Here is a 21777-nt window from a genome sequence, read left to right on the forward strand (position 1 = left end):
CCTTTTCTGGCTGTCACATATTGTGAAGAGTGATTTGTTTGTTCCTTCCTCCTCTGCGCCACCATTACCAGTTTAGGTAGACAGTCAGGTATGGTATTACAATGCAGATGTGGAAGTCTTACGCTGGTCTGGTATCACACTGTGACATTGAAGTGAGAGATATTTTTATGAACATGCTCGTTTAATAAGTTGTGTCAGCTGAATCAGTGTATGATTTTAACACTAGGCTCCTGTGGCTCCTATTTGAATAACTCCAGTAAGGCCCACATCGTAGTTAGATTTTAATGATGTTTTGTACTCGTATAGCAATAGTTGCAATAATGCAATTAATATGCATTAATTACTGTTACTCTGAACCAACCACAGAGGTGGCAAAGGAGAAAGTGGGGACAAACCCACAATGGTGACATGCACTTAACAAAAATTATTTTCAAAGTGGTCAGTACAGGCTCATTTAAATCTTACCAAAGAGGAAGGAAGTAACATTTTTACCCTGGTTTAACTCAGAAGCATATGAATCTGGGGATCTTTGATTGCCTTGATGCAGATAAAAGGGAAGTGGGGGGAAAGAGGTGGATTGTGGCAAGTAGCTTACAGAAAATCCAGACAACATACTTTTAATCTTTGTTTCCCTGGATTCTACCCACTAGAGGATAACTCACCCATTCGATTTACTGTCATGTTTAAACAACTGTCGGGGACTTCAGAAAGCTATGGTTTATATCAAAGCATGGTGAAGTAAAATTAGCTTAATTGCTCAACTGAGGAATCAAATATAATAAAATAACTAAGGGAGGCTTACAGGTGAATTCAAAACTAGGCTTACACAAAAATGGAAAATATGCAGAAGGATGAGCTAATTCTGTGTCAGAGCTGCAGCCACTTGCTAGGGGAGCTTGGTGATCAGTTCCCATAAAGAAATATATGCAGAACTTCAGCTCCCTGCCTTGCTTTGTTCTGACCTAAAGAAATATCTGAAATCACCCAAAGTTTAAAACAACAACAACAAAAAAGCCTTGGAAGTCTACATTCCTGACCATTCATTTATTTGCATTAGATGTTCCAGCCCATCTATTCTGTTGTGCTCTATATGTTCACTAGAGACTTAAAAACATACTACTTAAATATATTAGGAAATCAATGATTACTTTAACCAAACAAAATGATGAGGTTTTCTTTACTGAATCCCTATCCAGAGATGTTTCTTACATCTTATGTTAAGTAAGGTGATTTACATTCATTGTATGCACTGCGTGTAGGCATTGGTTTGGATCCCAATTAAGACTGACATTTAAGGACATCCGTGTGGCTGTGTGCTAAAATAAAACAATATTTGTCCCAAAACTGAGATAATAGGAGATGCTGGTGACTCTTCTTACCTGTGAAAAAAAGAGGGAACTCCTTAAGCTCAGAGCATGCCTTTTGTTACAGGATTAACATAGCTCTTGGAAGGGGCTTTTATTTACACGTTTATATGAGGAAAACTGCAAAGTTACCATTTTGGTGACTGTGATGACTAGGAAGCATCACTTAGTGCTCATACTGTACCTGTCTAGTTACATGAATGTATGGAACCGGTCAGACTTCATGTTTCCCACAAAACGTACATCAAATTTCATCAGCTAAGGCACTAGCTTTCATTTATAATTAATAACCTGGTATGTAAACCTTGCCTACACTTGCAGTTGGCTATGTTATCCTATGTATTCCTATTCAAAATGAAGACATTTTAGTGAGGTTTGGAGTAGATGAGGTACTGCTGGGAGGGAAGAGCATTAGAAATGTACTAAGATGTTAGAGGTCTACAGATAAACTGTGACCTAAGGAAGTACCACCGTGGAGTAACGACAAGCTCAGGGTTTGTTTGCTTGGGTTTTGTTCTACCTAGAAATGTACTTTAGTATAGACTGTGTTGTGTTCATGCTGTATTTACAGGCAAAGAAAGGAAACTATGCTTTCCTGTGGGATGTGACGGTGGTGGAATACGCCGCGCTGACGGATGACGAATGCTCTGTGACAGTCATTGGAAACAGCATCAGCAGCAAAGGATACGGGATAGCACTCCAGCATGGAAGCCCCTACAGAGATCTTTTCTCCCAGAGGTAAACTGAAACAAAGCTTGTTTTATAGGATTCCTCTCTACAACTAGCAACCATTTGTGGCTCACATTAATTTTGGCAATTATTGAATAAAGGACAGTGAATAAGTGACAGCAGAGAGGTTATGAGTTCTGGCTTCAACAAAGCTGCTGCTTCTGCTCCACGTGCATCTGCTTAGGGAGGAGGAGACTGGAGGGGGTGTGTGGCCTCACATCTCCAGGCAGCACTGCTTCTGGCAGAAAAAGGACTGATGTCCTTAGAGCTTTGTATGAGCTAGGGGAGAGATTGAAGAGAGATATTTGATTCATGCAACGTTTTTCAGGCTATGAAGCAATGTGTTGCTCCCTACAGTAAGCAAGTAATAACACCCTGGTTTATCCTTTAGGGTGGAGAGACAGGTCGAAGGCTCACAATGGTACAGGAAAACAAGAATTGCTGAGTATTGCATGGGATTGCCAACACTATGAGACTGTAAGACTATGCCATTTAGTGATCTCCGAGCTATCAGCTAGGAATATCTTTTTCATGTGAATGTATACACTGAAATGAAGACATGCAGTTGTGCAGGCATGTGTGGCCTTAGCAGAAGGTGAGCGGGTGCTCCGCTCTAGGCAGGGTGCTGAAGCAAGATTTCCTCGTCTTGCTCCTTCTTTATAAAAAGGAGTAAAACTCCAGCTGCATAAACAGACACAAAGCTGCCTCAAGAGAAAAGGTTGTTAGTAAACAGCTAAAACAGTTATCAAACCAAATCCAAAATGAATCATTCATGGAGAGAAGGGACACTTCACAAGAGGCAAAACAATGATTAATTAACAACTGTTAACAGAGTAATTCAGGCATGAAGCAACAGCGTTGAAATAAAATCCTTTTGCAAACTACATTTGCTGCAGTAAATGAGTTGGTTGCTGCTTAAACAGATTTTTATTAAGTGGCGCACAAATAGTAGCATGTTTAGTCTCACATGATTTTGAAATTATTGTGGGAGAGCAGCAGTGGAGTGGGTTGAGTATTTCGCTAGTGGGACCAGCTGTTACAGCTGAATGTAACCAGACCAGCCATGACTAACTGGAATATAGTGATTTCCCTTGGAAATGCTTCTTGCATTGCAGTGGAATTTTTGACAGTCTCTTCTTTTTCTAAAGTTACCCATTGGACTTTACCCTGCTGCTGTGAGTAGAAAGAAATCCTGGTATAACAGAGTTTCAGATGAAGAATACTACACAGTGGTGGTGGTGGGATGGAGTTTTGAATTGTGGGACGGTATACTTAAGAGTTATGTGTGACACAGAAAAGACCAAAAAACTGTAAAAAAGTATCATTGAAAATAATACCTGTCTTTTGAAATTTCTGCAGGATCCTAGAGTTGCAAGAAAGCGGAGATTTGGATGTTCTTAAACAGAAATGGTGGCCACGGATGGGACGTTGTGACCTGAATAGCCATACCAATGCACAGACAGATGGGAAGGCACTCAAGCTTCACAGTTTTGCAGGCGTTTTCTGCATTTTAGCAATAGGCCTTCTTCTTGCATGCTTGGTGGCAGCATTGGAGTTGTGGTGGAACAGCAACCGTTGTCATCAAGAAACACCGAAAGAGGTCCATAACTTTTATTCTTATCACAATTAAAAGTAGAAAACACAAAAGAAAGAGAGAGCGAGTGGAAGTTGTGGGATTTTAGGTGCTCTCATACAATAAATTTGATTTATTTTGATTCACCATACTAAGCTTTGCATATAACTTTTTGGGTGGTTGTTTCTAAACAAATAAAAAAAAAAAACAAAACATGTCTTTTGTGCACATGGAAGGTGCCAAACTGACAGCCCTGGAGACTAAAGTCCTCTATTTATTTATAGAGCAGATACAGCATGGGCAGCAGCAGTGCAAACTTCCCCACATTGCCCCACCAATGTGCCTCAACCCTGACCTGGAGAGACCACCTTTAGGGGTAAGAGAGTAGTTCAGAAACATGCCCTTGGCCTCTCTGCTGTGGGTGACGGGGAGGCCAGACACGGGCACCCAGTTGGGCCATCTGTGGTAATGTTTTCTCTGATCTGAGACCCCATCCATCGGCTATGAGAACCATGTCCATCCTGCACAGGCTATGCAGCTGCCAGCCAGCTGGTAGCTCTTTTCCTTCATGGCTGACCTAGGCTGAGTTTGAAGAGGTACACAAGCAATTAAAAATAAACCAGGTAGTTATTAATTGAATAAGCCATATTGCCATGACACTGTTTAAATGCTTCCTTTCTTTTGAAATCAGTTTTATTTCTAAAAATAGGAGCCTCTGAGTAAACTGACCCTCACATGACATATTTTACCTAGGAAAATACATCTGATAATTTTTTATTTTTGAAGTTTTCATGCACAGCAGTGAGTAAGAGTTAGCAATGCTATGATAGAATAATCAGTCCATACTCAGATCTGTCTTGCATGAAGCCTGTATTTGTTTACATAGATTAAATGTTTAACAAACTAACCTCTTGTAATTTTGGAGACACTGAGGTATTTGTAGGTGCTTTCATCTTGGAACAGATGTTTGTTACAAGCAAATAATAGCAGCGAGCTGCACTACAGCTGGAAAATAGTACATAGCCCATCAATTCCAATCCATGTTTCTCAAGTTGCCAAGAGTACTACACTAATTGACATACCTATCACCTGTAAGCAATTCTGGCAAATGCGATCTGAAGATATATGTTGCAGTCTGTAATGTTGTGAAATATTTATCAGTAAGATTACATTCTTCTGAGTTCCTGCTTCTCCCATTTGAATTCATCCATCAAGTGCTCGGTGATAAACATCTGTACCATGTTTGTGGGACAAAGCTGCAAAGTCACCCGTCTGTGGCTCCACAACATACAACAGCGAAAGGGAAATTTTGGCAAAAGTAAGCAAGTCTCCGCTTTGCACAATGCAGCACTCCAAAAGCAGGCACAGGGAGAGCACGAGTAGGTACTCTTATGAAAGCTTATAAAGAAGCTTTCATATGAACAGAAGTGCATATTTAATTGCTCTTTGGTTAAATACTGTAGCATTTTGCCCTGCTGCCTTGTAGAAGTTGCTCCTGCTGTAACTCCAAAGGCCCCACCCCACATTAGCATTGCTAAGGCCTAAACCCTAGCAGTAGATGGTTCACTGCCCACTGTGAAAGCCCGGCAGGGCAAGGGGCAGGGACGTTATCTGAAGTATCCTCATGCTGTGTGTGCACAAGCATTCATCTTGCCATAATCGGCAGTGCGTTCCCCTCTCTACACTCAGGGACTCGCCTTTGTGTATCTTTGTAGAGTGAGATGAGAATATGCCTCAAAGGCAGTTTCATATAGGCAAGGTGAAATAATTCATTCTTTTATTCCAAGGAGTTTTAAATACCCAGTTTCCATCTCAGAAAAAGGATCCGTCTTCCCGAGTTTAAATATTTTCTTTTTGCCCACCCCCTTCATTTCTCTTTTTATAACTGTAAGAAGGATTATTACAGATCCCTGCCTACCCCGTCCCATCTTTTCTGCCCTTCCCGTCCCTCTCCTCCTCCTCCCTTTTCCCTCCAGCGTGTTCTCGATTAGGGTTGCTCTGTACATCCTCTTTTGCAGTTTCTGTGACAAACAATAGCATACTTTCAAGCTTCCATTTTATACTAAAATTACCCATATGGTAAAGCTGGACTTGGGAAGATCACCCGTGGGGGGGGCCGGGTCTGCCCTTAGGGCGCAGCTGGTCTGGGTTAAGGGAGGCAAATTAAACTCAGGCACAGCGCACACAAACAGGCTCGGAAAAGGTCAGCGATGTGAGTGCTACAGAGAGAGAGCGGACAGGTTCAGCGGGAGCCCTGGCACAAGTAGGTGTTAAGGTTGAATGAGAAAGTGCGTGTTCCTGAGGAGCAGGCCTGGGGATGATGAGGGCTCACAGGCCGAGCCGGCCAGGAGGGAAGCGTAGGGAGCGTATGTGAGGCAGGCAGGATGGAACATAACGAGGGGTCCCCAGAAAAGGTCAGCTGGGTGCAATGAAAGGCAGGCAGCTAGAAGCACCTTGGATCACGTCAGAGCAGCCAGAGGGAAGGGCAACTGCCGCCCAGTGCCGCGGGTGGGCAGCGTCCTCCGGGATCCTCTGCTTAAACGTGACACAGCCGCGTTGTTGTGACGATCTGAGCTCGTTTTCTCTCGGCCCCTCTGCAGATCGGCCCGTGTAACACACTAACCGCAACCAGAGCTCTAAACGCGCGCCCAGAGCCGGCCCAGCCCCCGCAGGCACCAGCCGAGGGCCCCGGCCCCGGCCCCGGCCCCGGCCCCGGCCCTGCTCCCGCCCGGGCGTCCCGGCCCCGCGGCCGCGGCGGCTCCGGCCCCTCGCCCCGGGCCGCGCAGCGGGCGGGCCCGGGGGCAGCGCGCCGCCTTCTGATTGGCCCGGGCGGCCGGGACCCCTGGAAAGCAGAAGTGGCTACGTGACCGGCGGGCCCCCGGCTAATGGCCGCCCGGCCGGCGGGACGGCGCGCAGGGGGCTGGGGGTAGCGGGCTGCGGTCACAGTGACCACAACGTCCACTCGGATAAATTAGCGAACGAACGTAGCAGATATTTCTTGGGAGATTAGTGGGCAGCAATATTTTATTTACATACTACTAGTGAGGAGGGATTTTTATTTATGTACTGCTAGTGAGGAGGGATTGAAGAGGGATTGCTGATGGCCACTGTCATTAAGATAGGAAACCAAGTTTCAGAAGAGGTGCTGTAGATTGGTTGAAGTTTTTCAACGTATTCACGAGAACCAAGTTTCAAAACTTTGGGAAGGACAGGATCCAGGGGTGAGGGGAGCATTGAGTCCTGGAGACGACTCTGCGTGGGTCAGGAACAGTGGCTGAGCATTGCTTAGGGGACCAAAAGCAAGAAGAAGATTTGATCTCCGGGAGGAGTGTGTTCGGGATATCCCATTTCTGTCACTGTGTATTATCCAGCATTTCTACAGCAATACCCATAATAACAGAGCTATAGCATGCGTAGCACATACAGAACATTAAAATCTGCCTCTTAGCTGCATCTGATACTCCAGCCAAGTTGTTCAGTAACAGCTGCAAACTTTAGTCATGCTGCTGATTTTCTGCTTTTGGGAAGGCTTTGGTAAAACACGAATTCTGTGATATCATCAAAAAAATTGTGGGAACTGGATTATCTTCCAACCATTTTCTTCTGTGAAGTGCAGAGCTTGTGGAGGGTCACAGAAAGGGCTGATTTTCTTGCAGCCTAAGATTAGACTTTGGTGTCACCTCATCCACAAGTCACCTCATGAGGCAAAGGACAAGGAGGCAGTGTTGGGCTTCTGTGTGACCCTTACCCTGTTAGGAGCTTTATAAATCCATTGTAGAAAATTACAGCGGATTCAGGATCAAATGAGGCGTTGCCATGACTTGTAGAGCCCTTGTGTAACATTCTGTTTTTGGCTTGACCCACTTGGTAGGCTGTATCATGCCAACAATTGCCAACTCAAAAACCAGAGAGATGTTGGGAAGATGGATGCACGACTGCTCTGGCAGATTTATGACAGGGTTGGACGGCCATGCAGCTTGCTGGAGAGAGAGAGAGAAAGGATTTATTTAGAGACTGTCGTTTTGTATGTCAAGGGTCTGTGAAGTCTGTGGCTGGAAGAACATGCACACCCTTCATTAGCATTGGAGAAATGTTTTCAGCTGACATTAAGGTGTTGATATTTGCCAGTTTGTTGTCTTTTCGTCTTCCACTTTGTATTCCTTTGGCTTTTGTGGGGGTTAGCCTGAGCCAATGCATTGAGGTGTTCAAGGACTCGGATGTCTGTGTGGTATAAATCACAACTCTTAATTACAATGAGTGTGAAAAACATAGTGTTAACTATGTAACTGGGAGGAACAAGAAGCCTATCTTTTGAAACCTAACAGCGTAACTTGGACTTTGACATGAAACTGATCTACATTTGTAGAGACTTTATAGGAAGAGTTATGTCAGACAGAGACTACTTCCAACTAGAATATTTTTTACATTGTTCACAGATGAAGAAAATCTGCCCTACTGAATTAAAAAAAAAGTATTGTTTCTACCCATTAAGTCAGTTCATGAAGATAAACCTCCAGAAAAGATGGATTTCCTTTTCTTTCCCAAAACCATGGTTGCCATTGGTTCACAATTCTATCATGCACGGAACAGTGAGATTTCTTGCTAGAAGAGTGAAGGCTGGGTTGTTTTTCAGGATGTTGATACAAGATATTTTTATTCTATTTGAAGCAGATTTGTAAAAATGTTTCTAATGAGTTCTGCTGTAAAAGTCTTAATGTTATTCCTTTTAATTCTTCATTTAATCCTTATCAGATCAGATTAACAAAAGAAAGATTAGCTCCGACATCAGGAAAAAATGTATACCTGCAACACCATGCTGCATTCTTCTATTAGGGCTCAAGTTTGTAAACTCTTAAAGTTGGAAAGATATATAGAAAGGTTTAAATGTCCTTATTATTTTCTTAATCAGGAAAATTTAAGTTTGATCATCTTTTTCAAATCAGATTTTGTAGAATTTACAATCATCCTCTCCTAAATGTTGTTAATACCCAGCCATCCTATACCCACAGTGAAATTTAGCCAGCTCATGCATCTATCCCTATGTGTTAAAATCTTAAATTTACACAGCTGCTACTCAGCCTGCAATACTGATACCAAATCTTTTGACTTTGGTAAGCTTCAGAAATTTGGGGAGTTGTAAAATAAAAAAGGAAAATTGATATTTATTCTAGAATCTCTGTTCAGTCACTCTATGTCCCTTTTGAATAGCTGAGCAATCCGATAAAGTTATTGAAACCTAGTACCATAGAAATGTTGAGCTTTCAATAATTATCTCTGGATTTCTATATCTTTTGGTATGAGCCTTATGCATTTATTTCATGATATCAGTAAGCTATATAATTTGGATCATTTAACTGCCACGGGCTTTGCCACATTATCGGGTTGTTTGTATCTTTTATTCCATTTGACAGACTGAAAGACAGTTTTCAAATCTTCGTTGTCATTATGATCAAGTGTAGCTGCTTACTGCGATGGACTCCCCAGCATCCTCTGTGCTTTATCAGCTACGTCTTATTGTGATGTACTATCCCCCTTGAAGATTATTACTACTGAGATCTTTTCAGAACTATTAAGAAAGCACTCCTAGTTCATCTGTGTACTATAGTCCAAAACAATGAAAACTTAGAAGCAAAGATAAAATATCATATTATTCATGGAAAGAAAGTTAAATTCCCACATTTTTTCACTGTGCACAAGATGTATTCACTAAAACCAAATCAACAGGCAAACCCACATCAAAGAAAATTAGTCATTTATACAGGATTATTTTTTTGCTGGGAACTGATATTTTTTGCATCTTCCATAAAAGGTGATATCGATTCACTTATTGTTTAAAGAGCTCTTGAAAGACAACGTTACAATGATCTCAAGGAATTCTTGGTTTGATTCTTTCTTAGCTCAGCTAATATATATTATAAAACAGAAATGTATTTTCTCCAAACTGGCTGTGCTACTCCTAGCAATGTGAGTGTTTCAGAAACTGTATCTAGTGTGTTTGCAATTTTGTAGTGCATGAAGATTTGGGGGGGGGGGTTTACTGGTTAAGGAATAGCATAATTTTCCACCTCCTGAGTTGCTACTAGTCATTGCCTCATAACTTGTTTCAAATTTATAATTCATTAACAATTACAGTCTTCACAGCTTAGTTTGTGATTTCTTAACTTTCTCATGCTTCTGCAAAATCATTTTATTCAACAGACTCTTTTCACTTTTGTGTTCTCACTTTTTATTTTTAAATTATTAAAAGGGGGCAGCAATTCAGGTACTGTCCAGAGTGGGAGCAGACTTGTGTACTAGTAACAGCATCTTATCATTCCTGTTTTCTGCTACTCCCAGCTTAATAATGTTTTAAATGTTATTGAATCTCAAAAAGTCTAGACTCTGCAATACTTGCTAGCTCTATAGGATAGTGGGAGGTAGCAAAATTACTCTAAAAATCATCACAAATATCTTGGCAGTATGCAGGATGAAAGAAAGAAAACCTGTATCTCTGGCCAGGGCAGCCTTGTATGATCTGCCTTAAGTTCCCCTGTTTCCATGTTTAATGATATGCAAATTCCAGCCTACCTCAAAAATCCATATTTCCAGCTTTAGCAGTCAGTAAAGTTACCCACTAGGACTCTCCTCTGGTATTAGAAGACTATGAAACCCACTGTACCGTAGAAGTGGAAATAGGAGTTAGCAGATACGAGTCCAATGGATCAAAATTTGTCACTGCTAAGAATTGTGGTTTGCACCGTATTCATCTCACTTAAGTTCTCCAACCAGATATTATTCCATGGCAGTCAAGGCTTCCGTACCTTCAGCATGGTGTCAGCAGCGTTGGTTTTGATTATTAAAGAGTCTTATGCTTTCACCATTATTTTCACTTTCCTTGTCTTTTTCTTTGTCACTTCATTTACCTTGTCTCCTTTGTGGTGTTATCTTTTTATCTGACAATTTTATTTCCCCCGGGATGGTTCCTTTTGAGAATGAAAGGAAACATGAGATCATCAAACTGATATTTTATTTTCCCTTCATTGCATGTCCTCTATATTTTATCTTGTTTTTGTTTTAAATTATTTTTTTCTGTATTTTTATGACATGTCTGAAATCTTTGTACATTTTTTGCTCAGTTGCATATAAATGATCATTTGTTTGTATCACTGTATTGTATTCTACTTTTCTAAGAATAAATAAAGTTTTTTGGGGAAAATAAATCATGCAAACACTGGCAAAATAATGCATTTTAATGCCATCTAGAAATTCAGTTTCAAACTAGCTTTGAATATAATAAGCTGAGAAACTTCATTTAACTAGCATTTTTAAATCAGCAAAGCGGTGTTAGGAATTAGTCATCCCAGAATGCAAAGTTTAATTTTGTTTGATGATGGAGTATAAACTGGAAGAATCAGTTAAAGAGGGGGAAAAAAAAAAAAAAAAGGAGGAAGGTAAAATATGTAAATTGCCTTATACAGAAACTGATAATAGCTGGAAGGGCATCTTAACTAACTCAGTGTTGGCTTTTTACGTGAGTGAAGAAACAAGATTTTCTCCTTAGAGGTCCCTAGCAGTGAAGCAGATACACTCTAATATCTGGTCACAGTGTGCTCATCCAGAATCCAATGAAATCAGTCAACTCTTGCTATTGATCACCATAGATTTAGGTCAAGACTATAATGGATTTAAAAGTGACATGTCATCCCCTGATTAATGACATTGGGCCCAGGCTTCTGCTACCCAAAGCAGTGTTGAAACATTCAAGTTTGGTCCAGCATATTTTCCTAGCTGCAAGGAAGGGATTTTTGTGTTTGGCTTAATTTTTGTCTCAGTCATATAAGAAAACCCTGCTAATAGGATTCTTAGGGATATAATCTGGATTTACTTGGCATGAACCTTGGCGGGGGGGGGGGGGGGGGGGGGGCGGAATACTGAACAGAAATAAGCTTAAAAAATGAATGTTGCCATGCGGGGAAGTCAGAAAGGAACAACCTGTTTAAAGTTCCAGTTTGGTAATGAATTAAGTACTTGCTTAAGTTGGATTACATCACCTATCCCAGAGAACTTCTGTGGCTGCTCATGTGCTTGGCATGAGCTTATGTGTTTTACTGAATTGGAGCCTTAATGCATGAGATTCTTTTAGATTCTTCACACAATGTTTACAGAGCTAATGTTTGTATATTTTATCTCAGCCTGCAGTGGTATTTTAAAGTTGACTTTTTGAGGAGGGGTTGAATGTTCAGTAATAACGAAATCAGTAAAAGTTTAAAATAAAAACCATAAAATGTGACTGTTTTCTCAATATTTTTTTTACATTTTTGTGTTTTGTAAAAAATGCCTTAGACCTTGATCCAACTAAGCATTTAAACATGTACGTGAAATTAAATAAGAGTTTGATCCTGATCTCACCCAGATCACCAAAACTTTTCCATTCATTTTACTGGTGTAGGATCAAACTTGAGTTGCTTTGAAACCAACATGTATAAACCATAAATTGGAAGTTATATGTGCATTAAAGTGATTTGCTGAAGATTGAACTTACCGTACAATAATATTAACAAGCAATTTATAAATCTATTTATCAATTTAATTAAAATAATTTTATAATACCTGAAATAACCTGTGCTCAATATCAGCAAAATATTAAGGAATCACAGGTGCTAATATTGCAGAAAATACATAGGAAAAAAAAAACCCAAACAAAACAATTTGATGGTTTGGTTATGATTTTCCTTAAGTTCAGAACCGTATTTATAGGCACATATATAGAAAAGAACTACTTGGACTTACTCAACATTAGAAGTACTATTTCTTCAGAAGTATTCAGCATCCAAGAGTTCTCTTTTGGGAAACTGGTGGCCAGATTTTTACTATGCTGAGCTATTTTAATGATTTGGCTGGCCATGTCTTTTCTCATGTTGAAATAGGAACTTGGGCATTTTCCAAAATATAACCCTGAACAGGGGTGCAGAAACCTTTTCAAAATTCATTTTTTAATTAAAACATTTCTGGCTAATAGTCAGGGGTAAGAGTTTTCTAAGGCTTTCTCATAGCTGGAGTGGAAAGAAGAGGCTTTGCAAGACAACTATTGCTGGGCATCACACAGATTGTAGAAGCAACTCCAAGTGTCTCCTGTGCCAACTCGCTCTTGTACTCCCTGGCATAATAGGAAAAAATGGGAACTTTTGAGATTTGGATTTGACTAGGCTGGAATGGTGAAGAAGGATGATGATAGAGCAGTCTGTTATGGCTGGTGCTCCACTAGAGTAAATCAGACTGTTAAAGGGTAGCATTGCTTTGCTTTGGGCTCAGTAGAGTGAAAAATTACATCCCTTATGGATTAGATAATAATTTAGGATTTAAAAGCTGTGTAGAGCAATGTAAAGAATCCATGAATTTTTAGTGAGTTTTGGAACAGAACCTTCATGAATTTAATCTTTACTTCATAAAAGAATAATAAGTCACTTCACAGGGTCATTTTAGATGTAGTTGAATTTTGAAAACACCACCCTCTTCAGGGCCATCCTCTTTGGTTGCGGTGGCTAGAATTTGCTATTTCAAACCAGAAGTATAAGAAGTAATAAGTATATGTTTGCTAAAAAGAGTGAAATATTAATTACATTGTTAGCTTCACTATCTTGATCCTTTTTTTTCTCTCCACGTCTTCCTTTCCCTTTCTATCTGGAGATGGCCAATGATGTGAGGTTGGGCCTCAGAAGCATGGTGAGAATTTATAATAAACATACAGATAATTGGTTTGTTGTTGAAAATGCCTGTACAGATGAATCCTTGCTAGTTTTCTCCTCATCTTTACCTCTTCCTGGAACTTCCCTTGAACCTAACCTTTGTGTTGTTGGAAGTGCCTGTAACTACAATATATGCAGTGTGTGCACAGTAAAGGTTTCTCCATGTGCAAATTCTCCTTTCTCCTAAAAGAGTTCCTTTGCAGAGACATTGGCATGCTCATCAACCAGCACTCATTCAGTACTGCATTTTGCTGCTTGTGTTGAAAAATGTTTCTTGGCATTCTCTTACTGTCCTGTTTATTTTTAAGCTCATGAACACTGTGGAAACATCTGTATAATGTGAACCAGTCATTCATTTTCTTTGTAGTTGAGTTACCAGCTTCTAATGCTTGTGAACCAAGGTTGGTAAGGATTTTAAAGCTTGAATACCTCAGCATGAGGCTGAATGTCCCCTTTCGTATTGAATAACAAATGAGGATGCTATCACAGCCTCTCAGCTTGCGAGTTTGAGTCTGCTGTTGGTTGTAAGGACTAGCCAGTGTTTCTCTGTGACTGCACTTAGTTAATGGATTGTGATGAAAGTGGGAGCAGCCCACTGCAAGAGACTGTGGGGCTACCTGCTGGCACCTAATGTGCAATGCTTGTCCCATTGGTACTGTGCCCTGCATATTTATTCACACAGTGCCATAGCATGTGGATGCAGTTGAAGAGAAAAAATAAAACACAGACAGATGTTCAGCTGGTTTAAATTGGTGTGCATTGCGAGCTTCAACAGCCTGGTGGGGAACTTACCATCTGGTGCATTTCTGGACAAGGCTCACAGGCTCAAAGCATGGGACAGTTAAGCCATCTTAAGAATTAGATCCCTGGCTAGATGTGATTTCAGGTTGGATAAATCTAACCTGGGTAAAGGGAGCAGTGTGAGTGTGGGAAGATATGGACTGCTTCCTGAAGCTCCTTGCTACTTGTAGCAATTCTGTATCAAGTCACTGTTACTTCATTGGTCTCTAGGGTTTTGGTAATAGTTTCTTACTTTCACCAATTATAGGTATTTTCTGGCTGTGGGTAGGTGGGAATAAACATTGGCAATGTATTTGAAACAGTTTTCTATCACATTAACATCATCTTTGCAGTATTCTGTTCTTTCTCACTTTTTTTCAGGTTTACTTAAAAGGGAAAAGAATATTACTGTCTCTTCATAAAGGAATCTCTGCTCTCTGGTGAAGGAGAGCATCTCCTAGTGAATAAGGTGGCCTCTTGTACATAATTTTTTATGAAGTTTTGTTTCTTTGAAGATGATTACACATTGAATGAAATTAATATATTGCAAGCTTCTTTCATTTATTTTATCCTTTCAATTGGATAACAGTCCTCAACTGGACCTCAACTGATGTCAGTCTCAATGCCTTCTCCTAACAGCTGTTTTATGGATGATAGCTTAGTTAATTGCTAATTTAAAATACATGGTACAGTTTCCACTTATGAGAGCAGAAGCTTGATTGCAGAGTTGGGCCTATTTATAAAAGTAGCTTTCAAGTAGACTCTCGAGGTGCATCTGTACTTATTTCTAATAAGATACTGTTACGGTCAAACTGGCATCTAGCAGAGTACACTCAGAAACCACTCAGCAAATTTTATGTAACATTTAGTGCTATTTGACTAGGTCAGTTGCCTGTGTTAAATTAATGACAGCAAACATATATCATCACTGCATCTGTTTACACGTCTGTCTGCATTTCACTGCATTGTCGACTGTGGAATCTTTAGAATAATGAGTGTGGCAAACTGAGTTGTATTAAAAAGGGGTTATTTGTATTAATATAATACCATACTGTGTTGTCATTGTTTTGCAGCACATCTGTTACATATATCATCATTGCTTTTTCTTCTCGAGCAAGCCAATTATGTCTGGTTTTGCCATTCTGTCAGAGCCTCCTGGAATAAATTAAGATTTCAGCCTTATATATGCAGTAGCTGTAGCTGAAAGTAATGATAATGACCCTGGGTGAATACAGAATTTCAAAATAATCTTAAACAAACGCACATATGCAGAGCTGCTGTTTCTTCATTTCTCCTTAACAAGCTAAATATTTGAGTCCATGATGTCTGAAACCCCATGGGCAGAAGCTGGCAGCTGGGTGGAGCTGTGGGTTTTGACGCTGAGCTAAGAAGAAAATAGCCTGTGGGTACCTGAGCATGGAAACTTAGCTGTTTCAGTTTTGTCTCTCTGCTTTGTTTTTCAGTTATGCAGTATGTCTGTCTGTGCATGCAAGTGCCTCAGAGACTTCCTTTCTGCCTAGCTGGGTACATGTGTGCCTTCCATCATCTGTGTCTCATTACCACTGATACTTGTATTTTTTAACATATGTGTGTGGGTTAAGAGGTGTTTTATATGGTTGGTAGAGGGACTGGCATGTAAGCTGTTCAAGGTCAGAAGAGGAAATGTCTGTCTGAGGCTGGGGCTTGACTCAAATTTTGAACCCCAGTCCTAATCACAAATTGTCTTTATTTTTTAAATAGTTCTTTCACAGAATGAAAATGTAATACTAACTTTTATGTGTTGGTTTCATTCTCTCACCACAAGATAATCCTTCATATTGTCACCCAAGACAGAAACAAACAAACAAACAAAACAGAAAAGCATCATGATTGATGATTAAGACTATAGTACTTTAAAAGCATTATTTTCTGCATACCTCCTGACGCTTAGTAGGAGCTGCATTAACAGGCTTTTAATAGTTGGCACAGTTATCAGTATCTGACTGGGAGGTATTGATGCATTCATGATAGTGCCTTGGTGTATGTGCCTGTCTGCCCATATTGGCTAAGTTTCTGAATTTTTAGTGCTTGATATTTAGGGTCAGGACCATCAGTCTTTATCTTCTCCTCTAGCCTAGTGTGGTTTTATTTGCATGTGTGGGATGCAGATGGAACTTATCACAGTTTTGGTGTAGTTTTAGCATCAAATTTCTGCAGATATTTGGCCTTCCTTTTTGGACATTTGTCTCCCTTTTTGGCCTTACTGAAACTGCTTAATCAGCTTGTAACATTTTTGTCTCTTCAAGTGGCTTCTCTTGAACTTTGTGATAAGATCAGAGAAATCACGAGTAAGAACAAGAGGCCACATTAGTGTCTTTAATAAAAATATTTTTCTCAGAAATCTTCCCTGTGGAAAATCCCAACCATTACAATCCTGGCAGCTGAACAGTATCACCTTGAATTAATTGTGTTTAGAGTGATCTAGGCAATTTCTTGAAAACATCAGCCAGTAGCTCCTTTCCAACACTCAGTGAGATGTCTCTCATATTTGATAATGTTAACTGACTCCAAACCTCCCAAGTAGTTTCATATTCTTTCAATCTGACTGCCCACAGGCTTGTATTAGAGCCCACTGTCAAAAGTTGCAGAAAATAAGCTAGAAAAAAAATATTGATTACTCTGTAAATCATCCTGTCTGCATTTATATCTTGCCATAATTTCTCTCCCCACGATAAGGCCAAACTTGGTTAGTGCTGAAAGGAGCTGTGGTTTCATCCAGGTGCGGTTGTGCAGGATTAGTAGTTCCCAGATAATTCTGGTGAGCATCCTTTAAAGCCACACCAACGGTTGCCGTGGTGTGCTCCTGCTGTTGATCATAGGCCATTGAACCTGTCGCTCATGATTAAGTGCTTGGGACGTATCAAAAACATGCCCTTCATTTGCCCTTCCAGAACTCAAACTCATTGGGGAAGAATGACATTTAAATTGGTATTTATGAATTAGATAATTTCCTGACCAGGAGCAATGTTCGGTTAGCTGTTTTCCTTAAGCTTGAAGAGGATAAGCCTGTGTTTATAATTAATTTTCCTTACATGTGATATTTTGTCTTCCCTTCACTGATTAATTTCTTCAACTGATCTATTTGGAGTACAACATTAATAGTGAAAATAGAATTATGAAGGTAGCAAAGGAAAAATATTTTATCTCCTTCTGGCAACACAAGTGTATACATTTATCCAATGTAGCTATATATGAAAAGTGAAGTTGAATTGGCAGGAAACATCTGAGATATGACATACTTATAACATTAACTAAGTTTTACATATTAAGTACAAAAGAGAAAGAGAAGAAGCCTTTGTGTCACAGACACTGAAGTATTAAGTTTGGAGCTCATTCATTCAGCTCTGAAGAGACCTAACTGGAGCTAAGTGGAGCTGAAGCCAGAAACCTTTGTGAAGAGAAGCAGTAAGGCTTCCCCCGAGGGGCTTTCCTTTGGGTAAGGGAAGTCTCCGTGCTGGAAAACCGGCACACCAGCCTCCACTATGTCTCCTGTTTTTTCCTTCCAGCAGCAAGGTCTGATGCTTCTGCCATGCCCTAGCTCCAAGCTTCAATTTATTAATTTCTAGTAATTTATTAATTTTAATTAGTTAATTTTTTCATAGAAGAATGCAAAAATAGAGAACAGTTACGGCATTGGAAAGCTTAAAAATCTTTTGCAATGCTACATTACCATTTCACAATTCAGGTGACAAAGCCTCAGGAAATGAAAAAAATGCAACCTAAGTGCTTAAAAATTATAACAAATGGCTCATATTTAATGAGAATTATAGAACTAAAACCAAAGCAGAACAGTGAACAAACAAGGGAGCAAAACATCATAACTTTTATGATTTGTTTTTCTGGCTTTATTACCATTTAACCCTTTTTCCATTTACCTTGTTACTTTTCAGTAACATATGCTTTGTTACTGAATTTTCCAGGAGAACAATAAAGGAAAAGAAAGATGAGATTTACAGAATTTACAAATTCTGAAAACTTGGCTTGTCAAATAAAGCTATCCCAAAAACCTTCGGTTCTGGAAATCTTGGGATTCAAGGCAATCTTCTAGTATGTAACAATAGACTAATCTTTTCAAGGGTTTCTAACTTTTATCTTAGGTGTTTTTTAAAGCATTTGAAAAATCATTCATTCAGCATTAAGATAGTTTCATACAAAGCTTGACATTTTGTTATTTAGCTGCGCTTCATCTAATAAGACAAAGGGAAGAACCTTTAAAAATGTGGTTTTATTATTCCTCAGAGACAGACTTGTTTTCCTTAACCTTTACAAACAGTTTATTTTAACAACAAAAAGAAGGAATAATGTGAACTTCTGGGTTCTTGGAAGCCTTTAAAAAAGTTTTCTCTGATCTTAATAAGGCCAGAAAGTTGTCCTTAATGCTGAAGAAAGAAGTAGGCAAATGAATTCCCCACCCCTACGTCTTAAAAAAATCCCAAGCATTTACTTCTCTGCTAACTTCATAAAGTGTTCTGTTGTAGATAAAATGTGACGTCTGTGTGCAGGAATTATGTTTTTCTTTTTCTTGATAATGAAAACTTTAGCACAGTGAAACATAAGGTTATATTGTGAAACCTAAGCAACTGCAAATCCACCATTTTCTTGAGGAATGCTGTCCCAGGGCTGGACTGTGCATACTAGAAGAAAAGAGGGCAATCCTGTCAGGCCAACAGAGGGAAACATTCCAAACAAGGTGGTCCTTAATAACCCCTCTGGTCTGAAGCAGGAGATATCTATTAAGAGCATCCCATCTGTGGCTCTTCATGTTTACATCTTAAAAGAGCTAAGCTAAATATATAACCAGGATTAATTCATCCTTTGAATTTTATGACCTATTGTGCATGGATGCTCCAAATGAAGAGCACACTTCATTCACAAATGTATTTTTCCTCTGCAAACAGTTAATGACTGCATGTTGCAAATATTGAAACTCTACCTTTCCCTCTGGCTTGGCTAGTTATCTCAGTCACATTGTATTTGTTCATGTAGCAAAGCAGGATGGAATGCACTGAGAATGTGCTTGCAATCAAAAAATACAAATACAATTTCGATGTATATTTTCACCTGAAATGATCTGAAGAAGGCATTAGTATTTGGCAAAAGCTCAGAAAAATGCAATTGAGTCATAAACATTTCTCCAAAGTCTTATTTAGGAAAATTTGTTCTAGTATTTGCTCAGTTCTAACCCGAGTTCTCTACTTTTTTCTTATTTTGTAGTAGGGGCTTAGCAAGAACATGGGTCCCAGAAAACTGGAATGCCAACCTAGGTGTCTAAATCAAAGCTAGCAGCATTTTTAAGAAAAGAAATAGTACGGGGTACCTAAAGAAGCATTATCTAATGGACTTCTGGGAGTTAGCTTCCTTAGACACAGATAGCATCATACGTGGTGGCAGCTGAAGTTTGTGGATAAGCAGAACTTTGCAGCAAGCTTTCACTTGCAGACAGCTGACAAAAACACAGCAGTAGGCAGCCAGACATCTGTGCAAAAGCAACCCGCCCATAGAGGTTGAGCCCTTACTCCCAACAGGGCATAATGTAAGGTTACTTCTCACACTTGCTCCCAGTACACAATTTTACTTCAAGAAATAGAAATAAATAAAATTATGAATTAAATCCACGTAACCCTCTGGCCATTGTACCACAAATCCTTAATTTACCTAGTTACAGAGTTTATGAAAGAACCTCTGTGTTATCATCTAACTTACTGAATGAAAAGCCTGACAGGTCAGGTACAGCTGTTGGCAAGAAGGACTTAATGCAGCTGCAGGGTTTATCTGGTCAAGTATTGTGTGGTCTCTTTCTGCCACAAAAGTTTGGGGTTTTATTTATTGTCCATTGATTTCCTCTAACTCAAAATTATCTGATTAGAGGATTTCACTAAAAAAGCAGTATTTTCAAAAAAACAGTTTGTTTCTTTGGTGAGGAAGATGATATCCCTCAGGTTTCTGGGAGCTCCATTGAGATTTTGGTAGATTTGTGATGTAAATGAAATAGGAATTCATTTTCTACTGATTAGCAAAGGAGGTGCAACATGCAGCTCAGCCCTGTAATTGTTGAACAATTGTACTCCAGTTGAAATCAATATGGATTTAGCCTAAGCTAAGGACACAGGTTTGAGTTCATCATCATGTAGCACTAATTCATTTCCAAATCCACACAGAGATCAGCAAATCCAACGGTTCTTGAGTAATGTAGAAGTGGTGTTAAATCACAAGGTTAGAATCAAATCTGTAGTTGACATTGACTGGAATCAAGGGCTTTGGAGTTGACTTGTCAATTTACAGGTGAAAGCAAAGTTGCATAGCACTGGGTACCACTGGAATAATATTGTAATTCTCTGTGCTCCACCTGAACACCGGTGGCAAAATATCATGAGGAGTGGGTGGCAGTGGCACCTTATACTTCTCTGTTCCCAGAGCCTAGTTTTTGGCATGAATCAGAGCATCTGTAAAACTGCTGGTGTTGGGTTTAACCAACATTTAAGCACATGTTGATCTGAGGGCAATCAGGAATTACTGGAACACAAAAGTTTCAGGTAGTCCTACTTCTTAGGCTGGAATCTTGCTGGCTGCCTAGTGTAATTACAGGTTTCTGTCAGACCAGGGAATTTCTCCAGTTCCAGAATTGGTGGGCTTTTATAGGTGCTTTGCTACTAGTCTGCTGTGTGTTACACTTGCATCAAATAACTACAACTGCGGATCATATTTGCTTTATGAAATATACAGAAATGATATAATATAATATCTTTTTACTGGCATTACAATGCTAGCTATTAAAATTCGGTCATTCAGCATCCCAGGTGGTTGACTTTACCCTGCCAGTTTTGTTGCCTTCCAATTTGACCATCCTGAATGCTGTGCTGAGGTGATAAGCAGCCCATTGTAGGTCTTTGCTGATTCAGGTTTTAAAGAAAGACAACTACTTTTGCCGTATTTCCTCATGAAAGCTAAAATACGTTGAGTAAATGGTCCCAAAAGTCCTGTGAAGAGACCGCTCCGGGAGCCTTAGGCAACATGTTCTCAGAAGATGGTGATGCATTTCTGAAGACCAGCGTTACTTTCCCAAGCTCTGACCACAGACAGACTTTTACCAGATGATGTGTCTAGATGACAGGCAGCTTATAGTTGGTCACACAACTGTTCAAAACACAAATGAGTGGTACCCTCCCCAGGGCTCCCAGTGTAGGTCTTTCTCTGGAACCTCTGTTCCAGTAGGCCTATGGTCTGTGCCACATAGGTGACCCAGAGCTTCCTGCTGGGCAGGCAAGACTTCTTCACCATCACAACCCCTGGCCAGTAGATTTTGGCACATGAAGCAACTACTCTAGAGTCAGCTAGGCTGTGCACAGTGTTTTACTGACATGTTCCTTAGAAAATGCACTGCAGCTAGATAAGACAGTGGTGAGCTGTCTTGTGGTTACAAGGTGGTGAGCTGCTTGCTGGAATTTGGAGTCCCAACTGGCTTGTTGCCTGCCATGTCCTTTTTTTCTGGGCTTGTGCAAGGTGAGCTAAGGGCTTGTGGGATGTGCTGGTCCCTGGTGCCAGCTCCTGTTAACTGAACCAGAGCCAT

The 21777-nt window shown here is 39.9% G+C and overlaps 1 protein-coding gene across 8 annotated transcripts in view; it reads left to right on the forward strand.

Moving 5' to 3' along the window:
• The window catches only part of GRID1 (glutamate ionotropic receptor delta type subunit 1), a 562508-nt gene that overhangs the window by 533442 nt on the left and 7289 nt on the right, over positions 1-21777 (forward strand). For 3 of the 8 annotated variants that reach the window (XM_030030245.1, XM_030030247.2, XM_030030248.2), the window contains 3 exons: positions 1936-2102; positions 3453-3693; positions 13333-13368. In XM_030030245.1, the coding sequence (XP_029886105.1) occupies positions 1936-2102; positions 3453-3693; positions 13333-13368 (444 nt within the window). Of the gene's footprint in view, positions 1-1935; positions 2103-3452; positions 3694-3950; positions 5725-13332; positions 13369-21777 lie in introns of those variants that run through there. The other 5 variants (XM_030030252.1, XM_030030250.1, XM_030030251.1 and 2 more) reach the window with 5 other exon arrangements.

The sequence above is a fragment of the Aquila chrysaetos genome, chromosome 11 (genome assembly GCF_900496995.4).
Source record: "Aquila chrysaetos chrysaetos chromosome 11, bAquChr1.4, whole genome shotgun sequence".
NCBI classification, from domain to species: Eukaryota; Metazoa; Chordata; class Aves; order Accipitriformes; family Accipitridae; genus Aquila; species Aquila chrysaetos.